The 20,272-nt window shown below is 46.6% G+C and overlaps 1 protein-coding gene across 15 annotated transcripts in view; it reads left to right on the top strand.

Moving 5' to 3' along the window:
• The window catches only part of SEC31A (SEC31 homolog A, COPII coat complex component), a 40,439-nt gene extending 20,167 nt beyond the window's left edge, over window positions 1–20,272 (top strand). For 2 of the 15 annotated variants that reach the window (XM_063156674.1, XM_063156668.1), the window contains 13 exons: window positions 771–897; window positions 1,029–1,174; window positions 2,784–2,957; window positions 4,242–4,412; window positions 6,910–7,002; window positions 7,590–7,719; window positions 8,703–9,056; window positions 12,186–12,233; window positions 13,677–13,735; window positions 15,637–15,897; window positions 16,291–16,410; window positions 18,499–18,570; window positions 19,661–20,272. In XM_063156674.1, coding sequence (XP_063012744.1) covers window positions 771–897; window positions 1,029–1,174; window positions 2,784–2,957; window positions 4,242–4,412; window positions 6,910–7,002; window positions 7,590–7,719; window positions 8,703–9,056; window positions 12,186–12,233; window positions 13,677–13,735; window positions 15,637–15,897; window positions 16,291–16,410; window positions 18,499–18,570; window positions 19,661–19,840 — 1,935 coding nt within the window. In that variant the 3' untranslated portion in view covers window positions 19,841–20,272. The remainder of the gene's footprint in view (window positions 1–770; window positions 898–1,028; window positions 1,175–2,783; window positions 2,958–4,241; window positions 4,413–6,909; window positions 7,003–7,589; window positions 7,720–8,702; window positions 9,057–12,185; window positions 12,234–13,676; window positions 13,736–15,636; window positions 15,898–16,290; window positions 16,411–18,498; window positions 18,571–19,660) is intronic. The other 13 variants (XM_063156681.1, XM_063156679.1, XM_063156680.1 and 10 more) reach the window with 11 other exon arrangements.

Below are 20,272 nucleotides of genomic sequence, written 5' to 3'. Positions count from 1 at the left end.
GCTGACCAGTTATCTGTGCCTATGCTGACAGGCAAACATTGACCTTGTAGTCAGGATGTTGCATTTGTTGTTCAGGTGTGGTTTTTTCTCTTCTGGTCCCAAACTGCACACATACTGCTTGTTCAGCTGTTTCTGAGCTTGAAGTCTTGGCTTGAGAAGGACTTTGTTCACTCTAGAGCAGCACAGCTGCCAAGTCTGTCTTTTGTCCAAAGCAAAATAACTGGAGGCAGAGTTTTAGAAGGATGAAGCTGGAATTCCATTCTGAGGGCTGTGCAGACGTGGCCTGTATAGGGTTACTACAGCCAGCTCAGGTTTATTGCTGCCAGCTCTTTATGCAGCCTTTTCAACTGCCCCTCACTGGTCAGCTTGAGACCAAGAGCTTAAAGCTGAATGAAACATTTTAACAAACAAAATTCATGCATCTCCCTAGGCATTGTGAAGAAGACTTTATAGCTAAATACTTTGTAGGTTATCTTTGTCTGCAGAAATAGTGCTGAAAACCATTTGCAGCAGCTTGTGGAGATTTGTGTATTCTTTTCTTGTTCATTTTGTAGCAAGAATAATCGACCTCTGCATGTTCTGAGTTGTGTTGTGATATTTTCCTTTTTAAGTAAGAAGTGCTCTTGTGCAGCTGTTGAACTGCAATGCAGTACCTGTCATGACCCTGGATATAGTGGGGATGAGTACACTGGAGCAGATCCAAATTATCCTGTGCATTAAACAGAGGAAGTCTTAACAAGATCCTGACTGTGGTCTCTCTCCTGCTCTAGCTCATCACTGCAGTTGTAACAAAGAACTGGAAAGAGATTGTGCAGTCTTGTGACCTGCAGAATTGGAGAGAGGCCTTGGCTGCTGTGCTCACTTATGCCAGGCCAGACGAGTTTACAGCCCTCTGTGGTAAGGACCCTTCACAGGCTGGATAATTCCAGAGCAGCATCATGGCTTTGCTCACAGCTCCCCAGCTTCAGCAGTGGTGGGGAGGGATACCCAGAGTGATTTACCAGCATCTTTGTTCTTATTTTATCTAGATCTCCTGGGTAGCAGGCTGGAGAATGAGGGGGACAGCATTCTGCAGACACAAGCTTGCCTGTGTTACATCTGTGCTGGCAACGTGGATAAACTTGTTGCTTGTTGGACCAAAGTTCAGGATGGAAACAGCCCCTTGTCTCTTCAGGTTGGTAATTCATTTAAGAACGGTGTTGGAAACAACGAACTGCAATGATTTGGCTCTTAAATTATCTAGTGTAGAGCTTTGCTATCTGAGGTACATCAGGATGCAAGCCTTTCCTTTCTGGAAAAATAAGACACAAATATGATACTGGAAAATATGCTGGGAAATACAGTGGCCCTTGTGCTTGCCTTGTTCTTTGGGCAGTGGTACTAATACACTTCTTGTGTAAAATAATTGTAGTACTTAGTGTTTTGGTAAAGAAGGGCCTTCCAGTGCTTGCATCTTTTGTGGTTAGGAAATATTTGTACTTTTGGAAGTTCAGGAGAAGAAATCAATAGAATTAGGTTTGAATCTGGAGTTGTAGGAAGGGTCTCATGAGAGTTTTCCCTAGGGATTTGCACGTACAAAGCTTGGTTTCCAGCAGTGAAATACATTGCTTATAGCAGATATCTTGAGGGAATAGGGTTGATGGATGGAATGAAGCAGTAATGGAATAATTTATTTTGTAATACAATGCTAGTTTCTTCCATCTGGTTAAGGCCTTTGAAGAACCAGTTTTAGAAAGTATTTACTTGATGATACTGTGAGACTCTTTAGTTAATTGAAGGAACTGATGTGTATCTGAGTTTTGCTTCATGTCATTAACTCTCTGAATTATCAAAATAATTTGATTTTGAGGGCTTTATTTACAGAGTTACCTTCAGTTTGAATTTGCATTTTGATTGCATGGCTTTGGTCTCTCAGGCTGTAAAATTGGAAAATGTTGTTCAAGTCCTAATTAGGTGTCTTGTTTACTATGATAGTGGCAATAGAAGCTGTTGTTCTGGGGTTTTTTTTCATTTGCCTTTTTTCAAGTGCTGATCTGTAGGGAAAAACAAATGGTTAGAAAACAATTTTTATTATTAATGTATGGTTGAAATCTTTTGTGTGGTACAAGAGATTTAATGAGAGTGTAAGATTTTAAAAAGGGCTTTAATTTTGGGAAATGAATATTTGTAGTATCCTTTAGTATAAATACAGTAAGAAAAACATAAGGAAACAGAACAGAAAATGTTCCTATAATTAAAGACTACAAGGAAACCCAGCCAAGACCAGCTCTGGTATTGGGGGATGTGCAAGGAAGGCAGGTTATAGAGTATTTCTGATGAATATCAGGAAAACCATTTTGCTGTAACAGCCAGAAAAGTATGGACAACTCTTCCAAGGGAGTTTTTAGATCCTTTGAAGATGGATAAGAATTGACTTACTGAAGCCCTGTAAATTAACATGCAGTGCAGTAGTGGTGACAAGTGTGATGTTGTCTGTTTGCTCAGATAATATTATGAAAGCATCCACTTGGTGGAGATGCTCAGTGCTGATAGAGCCCTGAAATCCTGTTTGATAAAAGCAGTTCTCTGGAACTGTTGTGGCTGTGCTGTTAGGAGCTGCTTGGTGGATGGTTGCTGTTCCATCCTCTGGGAACAGCCATGCCTTTGGGGCAGCAGGGAAACCTGTGCCTGGCTTGGGCTCCTCACTGGGTGACAGGGGTCCTGCCTGGGACAGACTTAAGCCAGGGCCTGCTTCACTTTGTTGTTCTCACTTGTGGGTGTGTTTTCCCCGGCTGATGTTTCAGGATTTGATAGAGAAGGTGGTGATCCTGCGCAAAGCCGTGCAGCTGACGCAGGCCGTGGACCCCAACGCCATGGGCGCCCTTTTGGCCGAGAAGATGAGCCAGTATGCCAACCTGCTGGCTGCTCAGGGCAGCCTGGCTGCAGCACTCTCCTTCCTCCCTGCCAACACCAGCCAGGTATGGGCCTCTCTGCTCCCTCTCTGTCTGTGAGCAGGGGTGCTTCTTCAGAGATCTCTGCGTGGTGTGGCTCTGGGGTATTTCCTGAGTTCTCCAGACAGAGGAGGAATGAGTGGATCTGACTCCTTGTTCTTAGAAGGCTAATTTATTGTTTTATGATATTATATTATGGTGTGGTGTATGTTGTGTTGTGTGTGTTGTGGGGTTTTTGTAATTTTTTTTACATTTTTTAAACTTTTTTACTTTATTTACATATTTTTTTATTTTATTCTTATTTTATTTTTAAATTTAAAAAATTTTAATTATTTTATTTTATTTATTTTCAGATGTAATTTATTTTAAAACATTTTTAAGTTTTATTCTTTTATTTTTATTTTAATTTTTAAATTATTTTGGTTTTATTTTATTTTTTAAATTTATCTTAATTTTTTTTGGTTTTTTTTTTTTTTTTTAATATTATGCTGTACTAAACTATGCTAAAGAATAGAGAAAGGATAGAACCAGAAGGCTTAAAGATAATAATCAAGTCTCCTGACTCCTTCCAGAGTCCTGACACAGCCTGACCATGATTGGTCACTAAGTTAAAACAATTCACTTGAATTACTTGAAGCTTCTGTAAGTGAGAAAAGCCCACATTTAATTTTATATTCAACCCCTTTCACTTTGTTTTGTGCTAGATCTTAGATCTAACTCAAGGGAGTTCTAATTTTGAAACCAATCAAACAAGCCACCTGCTGATAAACAATCTCCAAACCACATTCCAAAGCAGCAAAACACAGGAGAAGCAAATGAGATAAGAATTATTTTCCTTTTCTCTGAGGCCTCCCAGGAGAGAAATTCTGGCCAAGAGATTTTTCCAGAAAATATGACGGTGACATGGTTCAGCTGCTTGACATGCACCTTGGGATGTGACAGTCAGGCTGTTCCCTCACCCTGCACTGGCCTTGCTGAGCTGGCAGGCCTGCACAGACCTCTGCTCCCTCTTGGGGAGCCAGTGACTGCCAAAGGGTGTCCCTCCTGCAAGCCAGACATGGCACATGAAATCCATAAAAAAACATTGGGTTGTTCTCTTCTGACTTCCCATCTTCCATCAGCTGCTATTTGTGGACAGTTTGGGAATGAGGCAGGCAGGTGTAAGGCAGTTCCAATGGCCTCGTGTCTCGTGCAGAAAAGGCTTATTCCAGTGCAATAAAGCAGGCTCAGAGGGAGCTCAGGCTCTTGGAGCGCTGCCCCGTGTGGCAGGCAGCGCCCCTCAGCTCCCTGCCCTGCCCTTCTCTGTTGCAGCCCAACATCGTGCAGCTGCGGGAGCGGCTGTGCCGCGCGCAGGGGCAGCTCCCGGCGGGACAGGAGCCCAAGGCGCCCCATGAGAGAGAGCCTGTGGCCAGAGGGAGAGCTGGCCCCGCGCCTGGACGCATACAGGCACCCCAGGCTGCGGCCCAACAGTACTACCAGCAGGTAAAGGGCCTTTGCCACGAGGGAGGGACGTGGTGCTTGAGCTCTGCACAGTGATGGATGTAATCGTTTTTTCCTTTCTCTTGATCTGAGGCTGTGTGACAAACCTCCATTGAGAGCCTTGTGGTGAAGGTCACTGGTGCTTCCTTTCAGTCAGTACAGATGCCACCTTTGCTCCTCATCTGGAAACATCCTTTAAGCACCACCTTCTTCTGAAGATTAGGTGTTTCCCCCTTTGTTTGAAAATGTGCCAAGAGCAGCTGTGTGGGAGAACAGCACTGCAGGAGTTCTGTGTGCTTCCTCTCACAGTCCCTGATGTTGTCCCATCCCTGCAGGCCTTGGGGCTTGCTCATGCTGCTCTCTGGGGCAGATTATTCCAGCCCTGGCTCTGATTTTGGCTGCAGAAGTTGCTGAGCAGTAGTTATAGCAAACTGAGGGCACTTTAGTGCGGCTCTGCGTGCAGCCTGCTGTGAAAACACCTTCCCAGCCAGGTGTAAGAGGGCAGGGGCTGGTGGGGAGGCTGAGAGTGAGCTGTGCTACAAGAAAGACCAGGTGAGTATGAGACTAATAAGGGAGCTATGCAGGGAGGAAGAGGAGAAATGGGGGAGGGAAATTCTCTGGTTTTACCTCTAACCTGAGGATGGCACTGCAGCAGAACATTCTGGCCACCAGGGCAGTGTGGTGTGTTGGGCAGCCCTGGCTGTGTGTGCTTAGAGAGCACTGCCAGGTCTCTAATCCCCCAGCACAGCTCTGCAGCTCATCTGGCCCCTTCTAAAGGTGCTCTGGGCTGGGCTTTTCTGGGAGCAGAGCTGTGTTAGGGTAGTGTCTTGGGCAGAGATTGGCACAAGCAGAGGTATCTCTCTTCTCTCTGCTGCCCCCAAGCACTGCCTGCCAGAAAAACCAGGGCAGGAAGAAAGAAGGGATGAAAAGCTGGGGGGGAGTTGGGCATTCTCAGTGTCAGCAGTAGTGTGTGCCTCTGCCTTCTCTCCAGGGTGTTAGGAAGGTACATTTCAGAAGGGACAAAGCCTTCATCCAGGATTTACCTTGCTAACCCCACTGCATATGGTATTAAATGCATCATCATTAATAATCAAGCCTACTCTGCTGTCTGTCTTTGGCCTTCCTTGTAACCAATGAGTTGCCTTGAGAGGTGAAGCTCTGTGTGTCCTACTTGGCTCTGGAGAATAGCAGCTCTCCTCTAGATGCTGAGATATGAGCAATGCTTTTTTAAACCAGAGTTCCCTCTTTCTGCCACTGTTTCTGAAATGCGTCAAGCAATTATTCAGCAAGCCCTGCTTGTTAATTAAAGGCTGGGTGTATCAGAACCCCATGAGCTCACTGGGAGTTACAACCCCCTGTGTTGCTGGCTTTTCAGGGAGCTCATCCTCAGCAGGAAGGGCTTGAAGGGACAGGTCAGTCAGAAAGGTTCCCAGCTGATGAACCAGAATGGAGAGAAATGACATGTTTGAATGTTGGGATACTTGCTTTGTTTGCCTTCCTTTAAAGAAGGTGTGTATGCAGGACTTGTTGAGGCTTGAGGCAGCCTTTGTTTAACTGCTGTCCCAAATAGGAACATGCTCTTAACACTTGGATTCCTTTCAGCACAGTTTTGTTGAACCCTCTTTTTCATCTGAATAAACCAGGCGTGAAAGGGGGTGAAAAGTCTTTGAGATTCTCTTGTGATGAGTGATACAGGCATTAGCAGTGGCTGCACCATCAGCTTAGCACTGCGTGGGGTTAGAGACACACAGCCTGGAGCCAGCCAGGGCTGCAGGGACACAGCTTTCCCTCTGCTTATATCCTTGAAGCCCAGCCATGGGCTTGTGTTGCCCACTCCTTGCTCAGGAATGTGCCAGGCCCAGGAAGTTGTTGATTTCTGTCCCATCAGAAAGGTAGGAGTGGTTGTATGGACTTGAAGCTGTTTGGAGTGGCAGAGAAGGAAGATGGAGGAAAGAAGCTATGGGAGACTGGCTGGGAAGCAATTACCATAAAGATGTGTATTTGTGCATGTGCAAGAGCTGAATATCAGTTTTTAACCTTTCAAAACTATATTTTAACCTTTTTAAATTCATCTGAAGCTCAGTTTGAACAGATTCCTTCTGTGTGAGGCATATGTTTGAATTTAACATGGAACCTGGGGCTTGCAGCTGTGGTTAGTGATGCTCACTGTCATGGACCAGTGTGGGGGGGGCTTCTGCTGTAGGAAAATGTGATGAGAGATGGAGACCTGGCTGACTGGCACACATAACACTGCACTTGCTCCACAGCCTACTGCAGCTGCAACACTGTGCTTCATCCTCACTCTGCAATTCACTTTGGCTCCAGTGATTTTTGTCTGCCTTGAATGCAATTCCCTTCTTCCTCTGAGATTTTATGGCTGTTACAAGTGCCAGCATGCAAACCTTCTTGCACTCACTTCTTTGCATCTTGATTTGTGAAACCCTTTAGACTTTTTTTATTGTTTTGTTTTCCATGATTGGTATTTCTTTGTTCGATTCAGGTTAGAATTGCCCCTACTGTCACTACCTGGAGTAACAAAACTCCTACTGCCCTTCCCAGCCATCCTCCTGCAGGCTGTCCCTCTGACACACAGGTATAACCTTCATTATTCCTCCCTGAGCCTCTGCTCCACCCCAGTGTGTCCCCTGGTGTAATCTGTGCAGATAGATGGACGGAGCAGCTCCCTTGTGTGCTCTGGTTTTACTCCTCTGCATCCCCTTACTTTTCTTTCACCAATGCCCAGAGGATTGGCACTGGAAAGTCTTGAGTGGGAGCTCAGTGTGACCTGAGTCTCCCCAGCCCTTGCCCCACAGTGGAATATCTGAAGTATGATTTTTCCTTTCCCCCTTTTCCATGGAGATCAGAAGCTGCAGAGTTACCATTTAAGTTTGGTTGAAGGATGGCAGGGAGCTCTTCCTTGTGCAGGCAGGGGTGTGCTGCTCTGCTTGCTGCTGAAGTCACTGCACATCCAGCTGTGCTTTCAGTGCTGTGCTGGGCACCCTGAGGCACTGGGGTGGTTGGAGGCATTTGCCCCTGTGCTGTTGATTCCCTTCTTCCAGGGAATATGGTTTCAGGCCTTGAAATGTGAACTCATCCTTTTGCTGCAGTTCTGCTTCAGCACTGCATTACCATTAATGAAATCCTGTCTCTCCCATTTTTCCTGTAATTTTTTTTTGACAGGGGGACAACCCACCTCCTCCTGGGTTTATTATGCCAGGTGCTGCTGGCCCCAGCATGCCACCCCAGCAAGCCGCATCTTCCAACTACAGCATGTACTCGCAAGCAGGAACGCGGCCAGCGTACCCACAGAGTGAGTAACAGCAGCCTCCCCTCCCCCTGTCCCTCCCACCCAGGTGGGCCAGCCCTAACTCAGGGATAACCCTGAGTCCCCTCCTTGTGGGTGGCAGTGGTCAGACCAAGCAGTCCCACAGTTCTTGCAGGGTGGGGCGAAAGGTGAGGTGACATCTGAGGGTTGTCATTTCTTGGTGGCGTGCAGGCATCAGACACCCTCTGTCAAACTTTCCTCCTTGCTGAGGTGCCTACCCACAGCTCTCAGGCTCACTGCCCAGCTGGCCTGGCCCAAGCTTGTGCTGGGGTCAGGGACTCCAAAGTCTGAGTCCTGGGAAAGCAGCACAGGCCTGGCAAAGAGAGCCACAGCTCATCTGTGTGCAGCTGGGTGCACATTCCTCATTGGGGCTCCATGGCCATGGGACAGGGGATGAGGAAACGAGGGCAGTAGTAGAGGTAAGTGAAGAAGGGGGCAGAGCCCTGACTCACCCAAAGCAGGGACTGAAAGTACTGGCAGGAGGGAGGAAAAATGGCCATAGATGGGCAGAGACAGTGAAATCAGGCTGCAGCACTCACAGTGAAAGGCTGTGAGCTTACATTCCCTTCCAGAGTCTGTATTCATTTCCTTGGGCTAAGTTTTCCCTCTGTGAAAACCTGGGACCGGGCTTTCCTTTCTCTGAGAGCCCCTATGAGGATTGCAGTGGTCCAGAAGACAGCAGTGTCCATGTGTCCAGCCCCACCCCAGGCATCATGGTGCCTCTGGGCTGGAGGGTGTGTGTGGGAGAGCAGCAGTCCTTTGAGCCAAGGCCATCCTCTCTGTGCCTCCCAGAGCCAGGATGGGGATTTGAGCAGCCAGAGTCTGGGAGCCTGGGTTTGGCGGTCAGGTAAGTGGTTTTGGGGGTAGGGGCATGAAGTGAGGAGAGTCAAGTGAAGAAGGAAGCACAGGCTGGTGAAACCCACTGCTCTGTTGTGAACTCACTGACTGTTTTCTCTCCCTGTTTGTAGCATATCAGGCCACACAGCAGTACTCTGGAACTGGGGGACCAGCTCTCTATCAGCCTCAGCAGCCTGTTGCTGCCCCTGCTTCAGCCTCTTACCCCAGCCCTGCCCCTAACACCACCCCCTCCTACCTGCCCTCTGCCCCTGCCCACTCCATGCCCTCCCCGCTGTACCCTGGGCAGCCTCAGCCCTCCCCAACCAGCCTGAACCCTATCTCTTCCTTCCCTGTTCCTCCTTCTGGCACATCCTTTCAGCATGGCAGGCCAGGACTTCCAGCAACTTCTGTGGCTTATGCATTACCTACTGGACCAACAGGTACTCTGCCTGCAACCAGTGACCTTCCTGCATCCCAGAGAACAGGTCTGCGCTTGGACCGGGGGGGCAGGCAGGGAGGAGGGAGGGGTTTGCTCTTCACCCACTCAGTTCAATATGCACTTCTTGCCTTGTCAATGCTCTGTAAAAAGTTTGCTTTTGCTTAGAGATCAGTTGAAAGCATTTCTAAACCACTTCATCACCCCTGTGCATCTGTGGTAGGGCTGTGTTGGTGCACTAAGCAGCATGAGCAGTCACCTTTCTCTGGGGAGCCAGACCTTGCCATGTCACAGAGCTTCTGTCTTGCCCAAGACAGGATGCTACCACAGGCTTCTTATGTTGTATGCCATGGATGGATCATGGCTCAGTTTTAATGTTGGTGTCAGAGCCTGCACTGTGACTGGAGAGCAAAGTACAATAATGTGCAAGTTTTCCTAATTGCTGCTGACAGGATGATCCCAGTTCTCCTTGCTGAATGATTTGCAGATGTGATTTGCCCATGTCCCTGGTTTTTCAGCAGCCTTTAAAGCCTGGATTGGCAGCATATTTAATTCAAACAGCATTTCCCATAGCATCAGCTCTCCTTCATTGTTGTATCCCTAACCTGTTACTGCAATGGGATTTACTGAGGTTATGAATGCCTTAAAAGAGAATCAGCAGTGATTTAGAAATGCTTTTGCCTGTCTCTTCCCTGAATGTCAGTTAAAAGCATGTGTGTGTGGCTGACACTTGGAGCATGTTGGAGCATGCTTGGTGAGAGAGCACTGGCTGAGGTGGGGCTCCCTGTCTGCTTGTGACTGCCTGGGTGTCGCTGCTGTGGGACAGTGACCTCGCCTGCCGTGACAAACCTTCCCCTGGCAGCCTGTGAGACAGCAGCTTTGCATGCCAGACAGTGCAGGAAGAATCAGCAGTCCTTTTCTAAACCTGCTCATGAGCACCCTTCACATCCAGCTGGTCCAGCCGAAGAGTCAAGGAGCAGATCTGGGAAGCAGAGTGTACAGGGAATCCTGGGCAAGACTTGGGGGATATTTTGTTGACAGACACTAATGTGCCCACTGTCATGCCCTCTCTTATTTTAAAAGTCTGTTAGGGGTGATGCAGTGCAAAAAAAGCATTTTGCCTTTGGCAGCATGAATCCTATGAGTAGGTGCCCCTGGTGGTGTCCTTGAGGCTGGCAGCTCACAATACCCCCTTATGTTTGGGGGAAAAGTGGTCTTTTGCTATGCCAAAAGATAGGACTGGTGTAGGACTGCCAGAGTTGCAAAGGGAGAAAATACCTTTTCCATCCACCCTACAGCCAGATTTGGTGTCCTTTCTGCTTTTGGAGGTGCTGTAGTGTGATCTCTCCTGACCCCACATTGCAGGGCATGTCAAACTTGACTCTCTAAAGCAGAGGAGTTATTAAATTGGAAGGAGGGAGGGGTGTTGGATAGGGTTCTAGGCTTGGGATGTCAAGCAGCACATTATAACACAGACAGCATAGCTGCTGCACCTGCAAATAAATGCAAGGAACAAGAAAATTGTTCCTTCTTATCCATTTTACTGCTCAGCTTGCATTGCAGAGATGTGACATAGTCCATGTGGCATGCTCAGAGTGGGTGAAGCTCTTTTCAGAGTTTAAAGTTGTTCATAATAGGCTTTTTATCAAACTTTGAGAACTATCAATGCTGCTTCTGTTGTTCTCAGCAGGTGTGGTGAGCAGGGTAGCCAGTACAAAGTGTCAGAACTTTGGGCATCCCCTCTGATTTCTGCAGCTCTGGGCTGAAATGCAGGGGTGGACAGCAGGGCATGGTGAGGTGCTGAGCCCAGGATGGCTCATGCATACACACAAGTGATGACTGCAGCTGGAGAACTATGGAAAAAGATGATGTCTGAAGAGCACACTCTGTTCTCGTCCAGAGTTCAGATTGCACCTTTCAGAAAGCACACCAACAAGAATGGAAAAACCCTTGTTTTCCAGGTGCAGCAATGACAGTGTACATGCTTAATATGCTTAACCACCAACACACCTTGTGAGCAGCTGCACTGCCTGGTGGGGGATGCCTTGGCATGAGATCCTGTAGGAGCACTGAGATCTGCAGCCAGGAGCAGATCTCACCTGTAGCTCTGAGTGTTCTGGTGCAATGATGCTGGTCCTGCTTTTGTGTGTGGTGATGATCTTATCTGGGAGCATCATGCTTCACTGTGCAGTTGTGACTCATTTAAAGGCAGGAGAAAGGGAGGAAGGAAAAAAATACCTCAAAGCTGAACTCTTGAAAAGCACCTGACCTTTGAACTGGCTTGGACTTAAAGATACATGTAAAAAGGAAGAGTTCTGTAAATATATTCTGTTTTTTATTCAAAGGCACAAAACATCACTATGCTAAGCTGTACTTGAAGCTTCTGTAAGCGAGAAAAGCCCACATTTAATTTTATATTCAACCCCTTTCACTTAGTTTTGTGTTAGATCTTAGAACATACTTTCAAGGGAGTCCTAATTTTCAGCATCTTGAATCTTGTTTGAAAATGCAGTAGACCAATCCTGAGCTAAGGGAAGGGTTTTTACCAGAAGTATGAGCAGGCCAGCCCCAGGGACAGGAGTTATCTCATTCCTCTTTGGAATGGTGAGGGGTTTATTGGCTTTATTTGCCATTTGGGTTTGTTGCTCAGTCTGAGCGGGCAGTGTGTGCTTGTGTGTGTGTAAAGTGTGAGCATCCTCCTATTGCTGGGCTGCATGCAGCTGAGAGCGTGCCTGGGTTTGAGAAAATACTTGGGAGAGCCACCCTAAAGTCAGGTACTTCAAACATCTCTTGGAAAGCTTTCTGGAATGGTAAAATGCTGTTCAGAAGATTGTAGCTAAGAGTAATGGGCTGTCAGCTGCACTGGAATAAAAAATGAGAACATCAGAAGAGGGAAGAAAAAGGGCCAGAATGCTGCAACCTTTGTTACAAACTAGAAACACTGATTTACTGCATGGAAAGAGCAACAAGCTTGATTTGGGGGAAGGTACACAAAATAATTTCATGGGGGGTTTGAACAAATGACTTGTCTCCAAGCTGGCATTGTAATTTGGTTAGGTGTTTTTTTCTGCTGATGCATGTTGTGAAACTAAATTGCTGGTCAAAAATTAAAGGCCAACTGCTTTATTATTTTTGAAAAAAAAGTATTTTTTTAGTTATCTTTGCATTTTGTCTGCAGAAAGTCTACCAGCTCAAGACCAGGCCTCTCCCTTCACAGGTGAACTAGGTACCACCTAACCTGAAAATAATTGCAGCCACTACATGAAATTAATTGAATGGACATCAATTATGCAAATGTTCTTTACAGAACATTAAGTGTGATGCTGTTTGCCAATTAGACTTTAATCAAATTGATTTTTAATTCCTTAATTGAAACAAATAACAATGTATCTGGAGTTTTTAACCACAGAAACAAATTATTTTAAAATATTTTCCTTTTTTAATGCAAATTATTTCAGGAAATTAACAGCAGTGACAGTCTGGGAGATTTTCCTAATGTGCTATTCCTATCAGTTAGACTCCCTGTATCTGAAATACTCTGGGATTTTTAGGGAGGAATAGAGGAGGCTGCCAGGAGATGGCACTGCCTTTGGTTACAGAGAAAGCAGCTGTGAAAGGGGTTTTGAATAGTTGTTCATTTACCCCTTTAACACGCTCTGGATGTGGAATTGCTTGACAAAAGCCTGGGAGCAAATGACATTTCAGATAAATTGAGCAAATTCTGCAGGAATGTTGACCTGTGCTGTCTCTGGTAAATTCATCATCTGCTGAGTGAAAAACACTGTGGTGAAAAAGTCCATTGAGCAGGGCTTTGGTTTTGTTGGCTTTTTGTGGCTTTGTGCAATAAATCCTGATTACTGGGGCACTGCAGTTAATAATGCCTGGGTGTAATGCCATGGGCCCAATTCCCTGTGCTCCATGAGGAGCTGGGCAGCTCTCTCCATGCACTGATGGGAGCTTTGGGCTGCAAATCTCCCAGCTGCAGGGGGCTTGCTTTCTGGGGAGAGCACAAGGGCTGGTGCAGAGCAGCAGCCCAGCCTGGAGTGAATCTGCTCACACATCCTCTGTGCTTCCAATCACCCCTGGTACAGAAAGCCAGGTTTTCCCACCTTGCTCAAGCAGCTCTGCTCTGATTTGGGGATGCAAAGCACCCAAAACCATGCTGTAGCTGGCAGGAGAATGCTGGGTTTGTGGCTCTTTGTGTTTCCAAGGTGACTGGGTGAACCTGCTCAAGGCCTCTGGTGCCTCTTCTTTTGTGTGGTGTTTTGTGTGGTGTGGCTGGGGAACTTCATGTACAAATGTCCTGGATAAGCTCTTCACATACACAGTCTGTAGCAGAGCTTTTTGGGGCATGGCAGGCCCTCTTCAAAGGCATGTCTGCTCAAAGCTCTTTTATACTGCAAGAGAAGTAAAAGTTAACTATTAGGTTATTAGCTTGGGAACAGTTGGTGAAGATCCCAAACCTTGCCCAGTGGGCACGGAGCCCAAAGGGTCTGATGGCAGGGACATTGGGAGGCCCTGGCTGGCACAGGAGATGCTCTGGCCCTCAGGGAAGGGCAGAGGAACAGGCAGGACAGGGCCATGGCATGGATCTGGCCCAGCAGAGCTTAAGAAGGCATCACTGCCCTCTTCCCAGGTACTTACAGTCTCTGTTCTCTTTCTGTCCCAGGGCCCCAGAACGGCTGGAATGACCCTCCCACCCTCAACAGAGCTGCCAAGAAGAAGAAGGTACTCTAGCAACTCCTACCTCAACACAACTGAGTGCTGATCCCGTGAAAAACAATAGTTTAAGCTGCTGCTGGGAAACCTGTTGGCAGGAGAAGGGAAGAGAAGGCTTAGCAGCAAACAAAAGCTGCATCTCATGAGCAGAAATGGCCTTTATGTCTCTTCTAATGTGCATTATCCCTCTCCAAATGTCTAAGCCTCTAAAGAGATGGTGGGTTTTTGCTGAAGTTGTGGTTGTTAATGACAACATTGTTCGTGGTTTGGAGCAAATACTTCCAACTGTTTTCATCTGCAGTAAAGCAGCAGAGTTTTGCAGGAGATGATACTTAGGCAAAATGAGGAGGCTGTGCAAATTGTTATAGTTTATTGACATTGCTGGAGCTGAAAGCAATTTATCCTGATTAAGGGTCTGACCCTGAGAGATCTGTTGAGAGTAAGACAATTTCCATGATGGAGATAATGTAGTTTTGCAAAATGGATTTAAATTGCAGCAGGGCAGGATAACTGGGAACGCTTGGCACGGAGCAGAGCGAGCCTTTTCGTCCCCTGGTGCTCCTGCAGGCTGGAGCATCTCCACAGCAGTCAGTGTTATCCACTGCTCTGTGACCCTGGGAGGCAGGAGTTAGTCTGGAGCATGTAAAGTGTGGGGAGAACAAAACATTGGAGCAGCCAAGATAAGGTCTGGGTGAAGGCAAAGGCAGGAGCCTTCCTTACCCTTTGGGTTTTGGTCTCTGCGGTTCAAAGTGAAGCTTTTGGAGGCTGGATAGAGAACTCTTAGTGTCAGAGTAACTGCTGGAGCAGAGTGCTCAATAAGCAGCCTTGTGCACACAAGATTTTTGCTACTTCTTCTGTTATGTGTGTGTCACAGCCAGAATTTCTGCCATAGCCAAGGCTTGCAAGTTGGCTCCCTCTAAATGAGGCATGTGTTTGTTGCATTCCCTCTTGGGTTTTTAACAAATCTGTCAGTCATGTTTCTATGTTTGTTTCCCTTCTGTCCACTGTCTAAGGGGTGGTTTAGGATATTATAAAATGACTCACCACATGGACTGTTATAAAATAGAAGAAATATCTGGCATTTCAAGCCATAATTTTCAGCTGTTTTCCTCCTAACTAACAACTTATTCACCACTCAAAAGTTTAGTGCTGTGATTCATATCTTTTATAATTGACTTTGTTGCTGGATTGGAATTTTTTTTTTCTGTACCAAATCACTAGCTGAATTTAGCATCATTCCATCATTCATTTAGGGTTCTGTAATCTTTCCTTTTTTTTTTCTATGCACACCCAAAGAAATGTGCACATTCCCATGGAAGCCCTTTCTGTTGTTTTGATTCCTGCATGGTGTGTAGCAGAGGCCAGTAGCTCATTTTGTTGTTTCTTCCCTGTACCAAATGTTTGTGAAAACCCTCTGTGTAAAGACTGGCAGATGCTCAAGGATGAATCTGAAATGCCCTGGTAATCTGCCTTAGTGCAGACCTGTGTGCCAGGAGCTTGAAAGGCTTTCAGAAGCTTTACTGGGGCATGTTGCTGGCTGTGACCTACGTTCTGTGCTGCATGGACAAAAATACACCCTTGAAAGTGAGACACAAAAGTCTAAATATAATGACCCAATAGTAAGAATAGATGAAGGTGTGGGTTAGCTTTCTCTTCTAATAGTGCTGTGGTTTGGAGGGAGGGTGGCTCTGATTGGAGGTGGCAGCACTCAGCTCTTGTGGCCGGGGCAGGCTGGGCTGCACCGAGGCACTCAGTGTGCAGCAGAGGGATGGCTTTGGTCAGCCACAGTGACATTCTGTGTTATTTCTGTACCCAGCACTCCCAGTTGCTGTGCTTTGGGGAGTCTGTGGGAGCTGGGTGTTGTGCAGTGCCTGCAGCAGCCCCCCAACACGAATGCCCTGTTTTCCCAGGTCCCTGAGAACTTCCTGCCCCCGGTGCCCATCACCGCCCCCATCATGAACCCGCTGGCAGACCCACAGTCCCAGATGCAGCAGCCCCAGGCTCCAGCACCGCCCAGCTTCCAGCCTGCTCACCTCCCTGCAGGGCACATGGTGCTGTCAGGGGGCTTCCAGCCTGCTGCCCAGCCCCTGGGGCCTTCCACCATGGCACCCACTGCTTCCAAACCCAGCACGGAGGGGGCCCCGGGGGCTCCCATTGGCAATGCCATCCAGGTAAGGCAGCCCCAGCACTGCCTGGGTTTGGTTGTCCAGCAGTAGAGCCTGCCAGGCAGGATCCTCTTGTCCAGGCTTTTCTTGTAGCTGCAAAGTGTGCTGTGGAGTTTCTAGGCACTGGCTTTACACCTAGGTGCTGGCATTTTGCTGCTGTAATCTCCACCTAGATGGCACTAATCCTATAGTCAGTGTGGGCCAACAAGCTGCTTCCTTCTGCAGCTTTCACAGCTTCCCAGAGGGAGCAACAGCAGGGGCTGCTAAAGTCACCTCCACACACCTCCAGGGAAGAAATAGGAGTTGTGCCAAGCTGGGCAATAATGCCACTTGGTTTAGCTGAGAACAACATGTGGGCACAGTGACCTGGAAAAGCCTCACCTGTTCTCTGTTGCTCAGCATGTGCAGGCACTGCCCACAGAGAAGATCACCAAGAAGCCCATCCCTGAGGAGCACCTTATCCTGAAGACCACTTTTGAAGCTCTCATCCAGAGGTGCCTGCTGTCTGCTTCCGATCCGGTAGGGGATTTCTGTGACTTGGGATTTCTCATTTCAACGAGCTCATTTCAAAGGGAAACAACAGCTACCTGGGAAAGGGAAGGCTAACAGCTTTAACACAGCCACTGGAGCTGGATAGGAAGACATTTCCCATGGCAGCCAGTACCCTTTAAATGAGCTATCCCTCCCAAAGCTGCTCATTTATTGCTGATGGCCAGTAAATAACATGGCACCACAAAGCCCAGCTGCTGAATGGTCAGCTCATGCCTGCCACGTGCTAAAAGATGATGCTGGTGGCATGCAGAGGGCTTTGTGCACTGAATTTGCTTGGTCAGCAGCACAGACTCGTGCTCTTGTCAGTTCAGTATCACTCAATTGCTCAAAATCCTTTATTTAAAGGCTGTAGAGTGCATATATATGTGTGTTTCTATGTATATATAGTGTATTCTGCATTCCCTTTGACCTTTTCTTCCTCCAAGTGCCCCTTCCCCCAGACAGACAGAGAAGGCAAAAGCATTCCACTCATATCTGCACCTGGGGATTGCTTTTCTGCTCTGCCAACACATTTTGCTTGCTTCTTGTTAAGTCTCGCTGATATTTTTAGGCAGTGAAAGTGTTTCAGCCCACAGAGACAGGAGACACCACCCTGACTGTACACACCAGTTGTTGTCAGAGCAAATACAGGCACTGCTCAGCTATTGCATTCTGAAGGGGAAAATGGGAACAGGAACTAAAGAGTGAGGAGAACAGCAGTTTGCACTTCCACCAAATTTGGCTGGAGAGATGTCTTGCTGTTTCCTAGACACAATTTATTCCTCTCTGTCCTAGCTGACCATCTGTAAAATTAAAATAGCATCTGCACCTTTTCATGGGCTTTGAAACTAATGGTATGTGGTCATGCATCTGAGAGTTAGGCAGTCCAGAAGAACTGGGGGTTTCTTACCTGCTCCTCCTGGGAGACTTTTTCCTTAGATATATCAGTTCCTTGATGACATAACTGCTGCTGAGGAGTTTCTGCATGTGGCCCAAGCTCGATGTGCTGCGTTCTCCTTTATGCCATCTGAACAGCTTTCCCTAATTTCTAGCACAGCAAGCAGCCAGCAGCTGGTCTTCCCCCTTGAGCTAGAGCATTCCCACAGACTTTATTTGCTCCAGGCAGTTATTTAATCCAGAGAAACATTTCCTCTTGCCAGGGAAAATGGCAGTTATCCTGAGTACAGATGGATTGATGCACAGACTGATTTAGGAGGAAATTCCATTACTCTTGTGCACTGATGCCATTTCTGCTGCTGTTGACCAGCAGCTTTTTTTGTGCTCCTGCAACTGTAACCTTGATGCTTTATTACTGTTTTATTACTCTGGAGTAAAATTTACAATTTTAGATGTTGGTTTTTAAAAAAAAAAAAAAAAGTGGATAAAAATTAATTCCTCCAGCAGCTGCAGCTCCAGGTGAAATGTACTGGAGTTATTTTAAAAGCCTTTGGTGGCAAAATAATTCCAGGAACATCAGTGGGTGGTTTACTTTATAAAAGTCATGGAAGCCCAAAGTGTCTGTAAGGACAGACTGGGTTAGGCTATTAGTTTTTCTGTTGACACTAAAAACTTACAGACAAACTGCTGGCTTTACTAATCACATGAGGAAAAATAGGATTTACCATAAATGATGACTGAGTTGTACACACTTAGAACTGGAGAATCTGCATGTGCCAGTCTCACTGATGTTGCTGGATACTTCATTCAAGTGAGAATTTTGTCCAGTTATCACTTTGTTTTTTCAGTGAACCATAGGAAAAACATTGTGCTTCAACTCAGAATTCTGTCACTTTTCTTATTAGTTATGCCAGTGGGGTTTGCAAATGACCAGTGGCTTTTGGGGTGCACCTCTACAGTTTTCTATCTTCTGTAGACAGCTGAAGAGTTTACAGGTACTACAGTCATGTGGTCTTTCCTAGCAAAATCATGGGAGTACAGAACAAAGAATCCAAATGATGTGTTAGGAAAATGTTGAGAAAGGAATTTGATGTGCTCCATGGACCTGTTTGCCATGATATCAGATTGGTCTAGAATTCTAAAAATTGCTGTCCTTTGATGTGTTTATTTGTGTTGCAGCAAACCAAGAGGAAACTGGATGATGCAAATAAACGCCTGGAGTTTCTGTATGACAAACTTAGGGAACAGACAGTAAGTTCTGCTTTACTTCCCCCAGCCCTCAATCACATATGGCCAGTGAATTCATTGTTGCAATACTACTTCTGCAGTATGTAGCAGGTGCTCATTTTTTCTTTGGAAGTGTGCTCCACATCCATTTATTGGAAGTTTGCATGGATTTCTTAGAAATCAGCCAGTTACTGTGCCTGACCCCATGTGCCTGTGCAGACTTTACAGTGTTGTTTTGGGGTTGTGTAATGAGTTTTATGGTGCTGTGCTGAGCCAGAGAGCAGAGCTCCTTGCAGCAGGCACCATTTCTCTGCTCCAGGCAAGAACTGAGACACACAGCCTGGGGTCACAACAGAACCCAGGGGACTTTGATTCTGGAGGCTCAGTGACTTCACTATAAGGCAGAAGTACTTTTGAAGATCTGGTAATTTTTTCAAAGCCTTCCAGGAGGCTTTGGCAGAGTAAAGGACTGTGCTTAAATGCCTTGGTACCTTAAGATTAGAGTGATGTAATCCTCTTGTTGTCAGGCCACATTTGCTGAGCAATTAACTTTACCCAAAGGCATAAAAGCTCAGTAGGTTTTTCTGGTGCCAGGAGTGTGTCACAGCAGGTCTCCCACCCCAGGGAATTGCATCCAGGCAAGGAAGGCTTGCAGGGCATAGCAGTACTGCAGAGAAGGTCCATTCTGGTTGAAGTCTAACAACAGACTTTTCAATGACTGCTCCCAGCGTGGTGCAGTTCTGAAGATGGCTATCCAGATAAAGGAGCTAAGTGCTGCACCTTCCTGAGAGCCAAGCACCACACTCAGAATTTCTTTTTCTAGTTAGTTCTGTTTCTTGTTACTCCTTTTTCTAGATAGTTCTTTTCCTAGTTTGTTTTAGTTCTTTTCCTAGTTTGTTTCAGTTCTTTTCCTAGTTTGTTTCAGTTCTTTTCCTAGTTTGTTTCAGTTCCTTTCCTAGTTTGTTTCAGTTCCTTTCCTAGTTTGTTTCAGTTCCTTTCCTAGTTTGTTTCAGTTCCTTTCCTAGTTTGTTTCCTGTTTCCTTTTTTCCCCTTTTCCTTTCCTCTCCTCGTTCCTTTCCTTTGTGCTGACCTGCCTTTCCTGCCTTCCCTGCAGCTCTCTCCGACCATCATTAGTGGCTTGCACAACATTGTGAAGAGCATCGAGACGCGCAACTACCAGGAGGGGCTGAACATCCACACACACATCGTCAGCACCAGCAACTTCAGCGAGACCTCTGCTTTCATGCCAGTCCTCAAGGTTGTCCTCACGCAGGCCAACAAGCTGGGGGTGTGAGGTGTGCCCCTCGTGCCAAGCCCTGGAGGTTGCTTTCCCAAAGAAGTGCATTTCTGCGGCAGACATGCGGGAAATGGACCGAGCGCTCGTCCTCGCAGCATGGCGCAGTAGAGCTGACAAATGGCATTACACCCTCCCTGCAAAGTACCTGGTTCTAGAAGGGCTGTGGAGCCCTGGTGCTTTTCTTCTTATTTTAATCCTTTTCCCATCCCTAACCATTCTCATCTACAAATAGTATATTTAATTGGTGATGTCCCACGTTGTCAATTTTTAGGTGCATGTTACGCTGCTAGACAGTGGCTTTTAATAACAGATGTATGTGTTGAAACAACAAGATAGGTTGTGTATTGGACCCTAAAACAGATTCTTCCCTTCCACCCCACTGTTCCTTATCCACCAGATTAAAAACAGTCTGATCATGTTACAAGTGTA

Source organism: Melospiza melodia, chromosome 5 (assembly GCF_035770615.1).
Source record: "Melospiza melodia melodia isolate bMelMel2 chromosome 5, bMelMel2.pri, whole genome shotgun sequence".
In the NCBI taxonomy this organism is placed as follows: domain Eukaryota; kingdom Metazoa; phylum Chordata; class Aves; order Passeriformes; family Passerellidae; genus Melospiza; species Melospiza melodia.
Note: the sequence above shows the minus strand (reverse complement) of the source record. Positions and strands in the feature narration are given on the sequence as shown.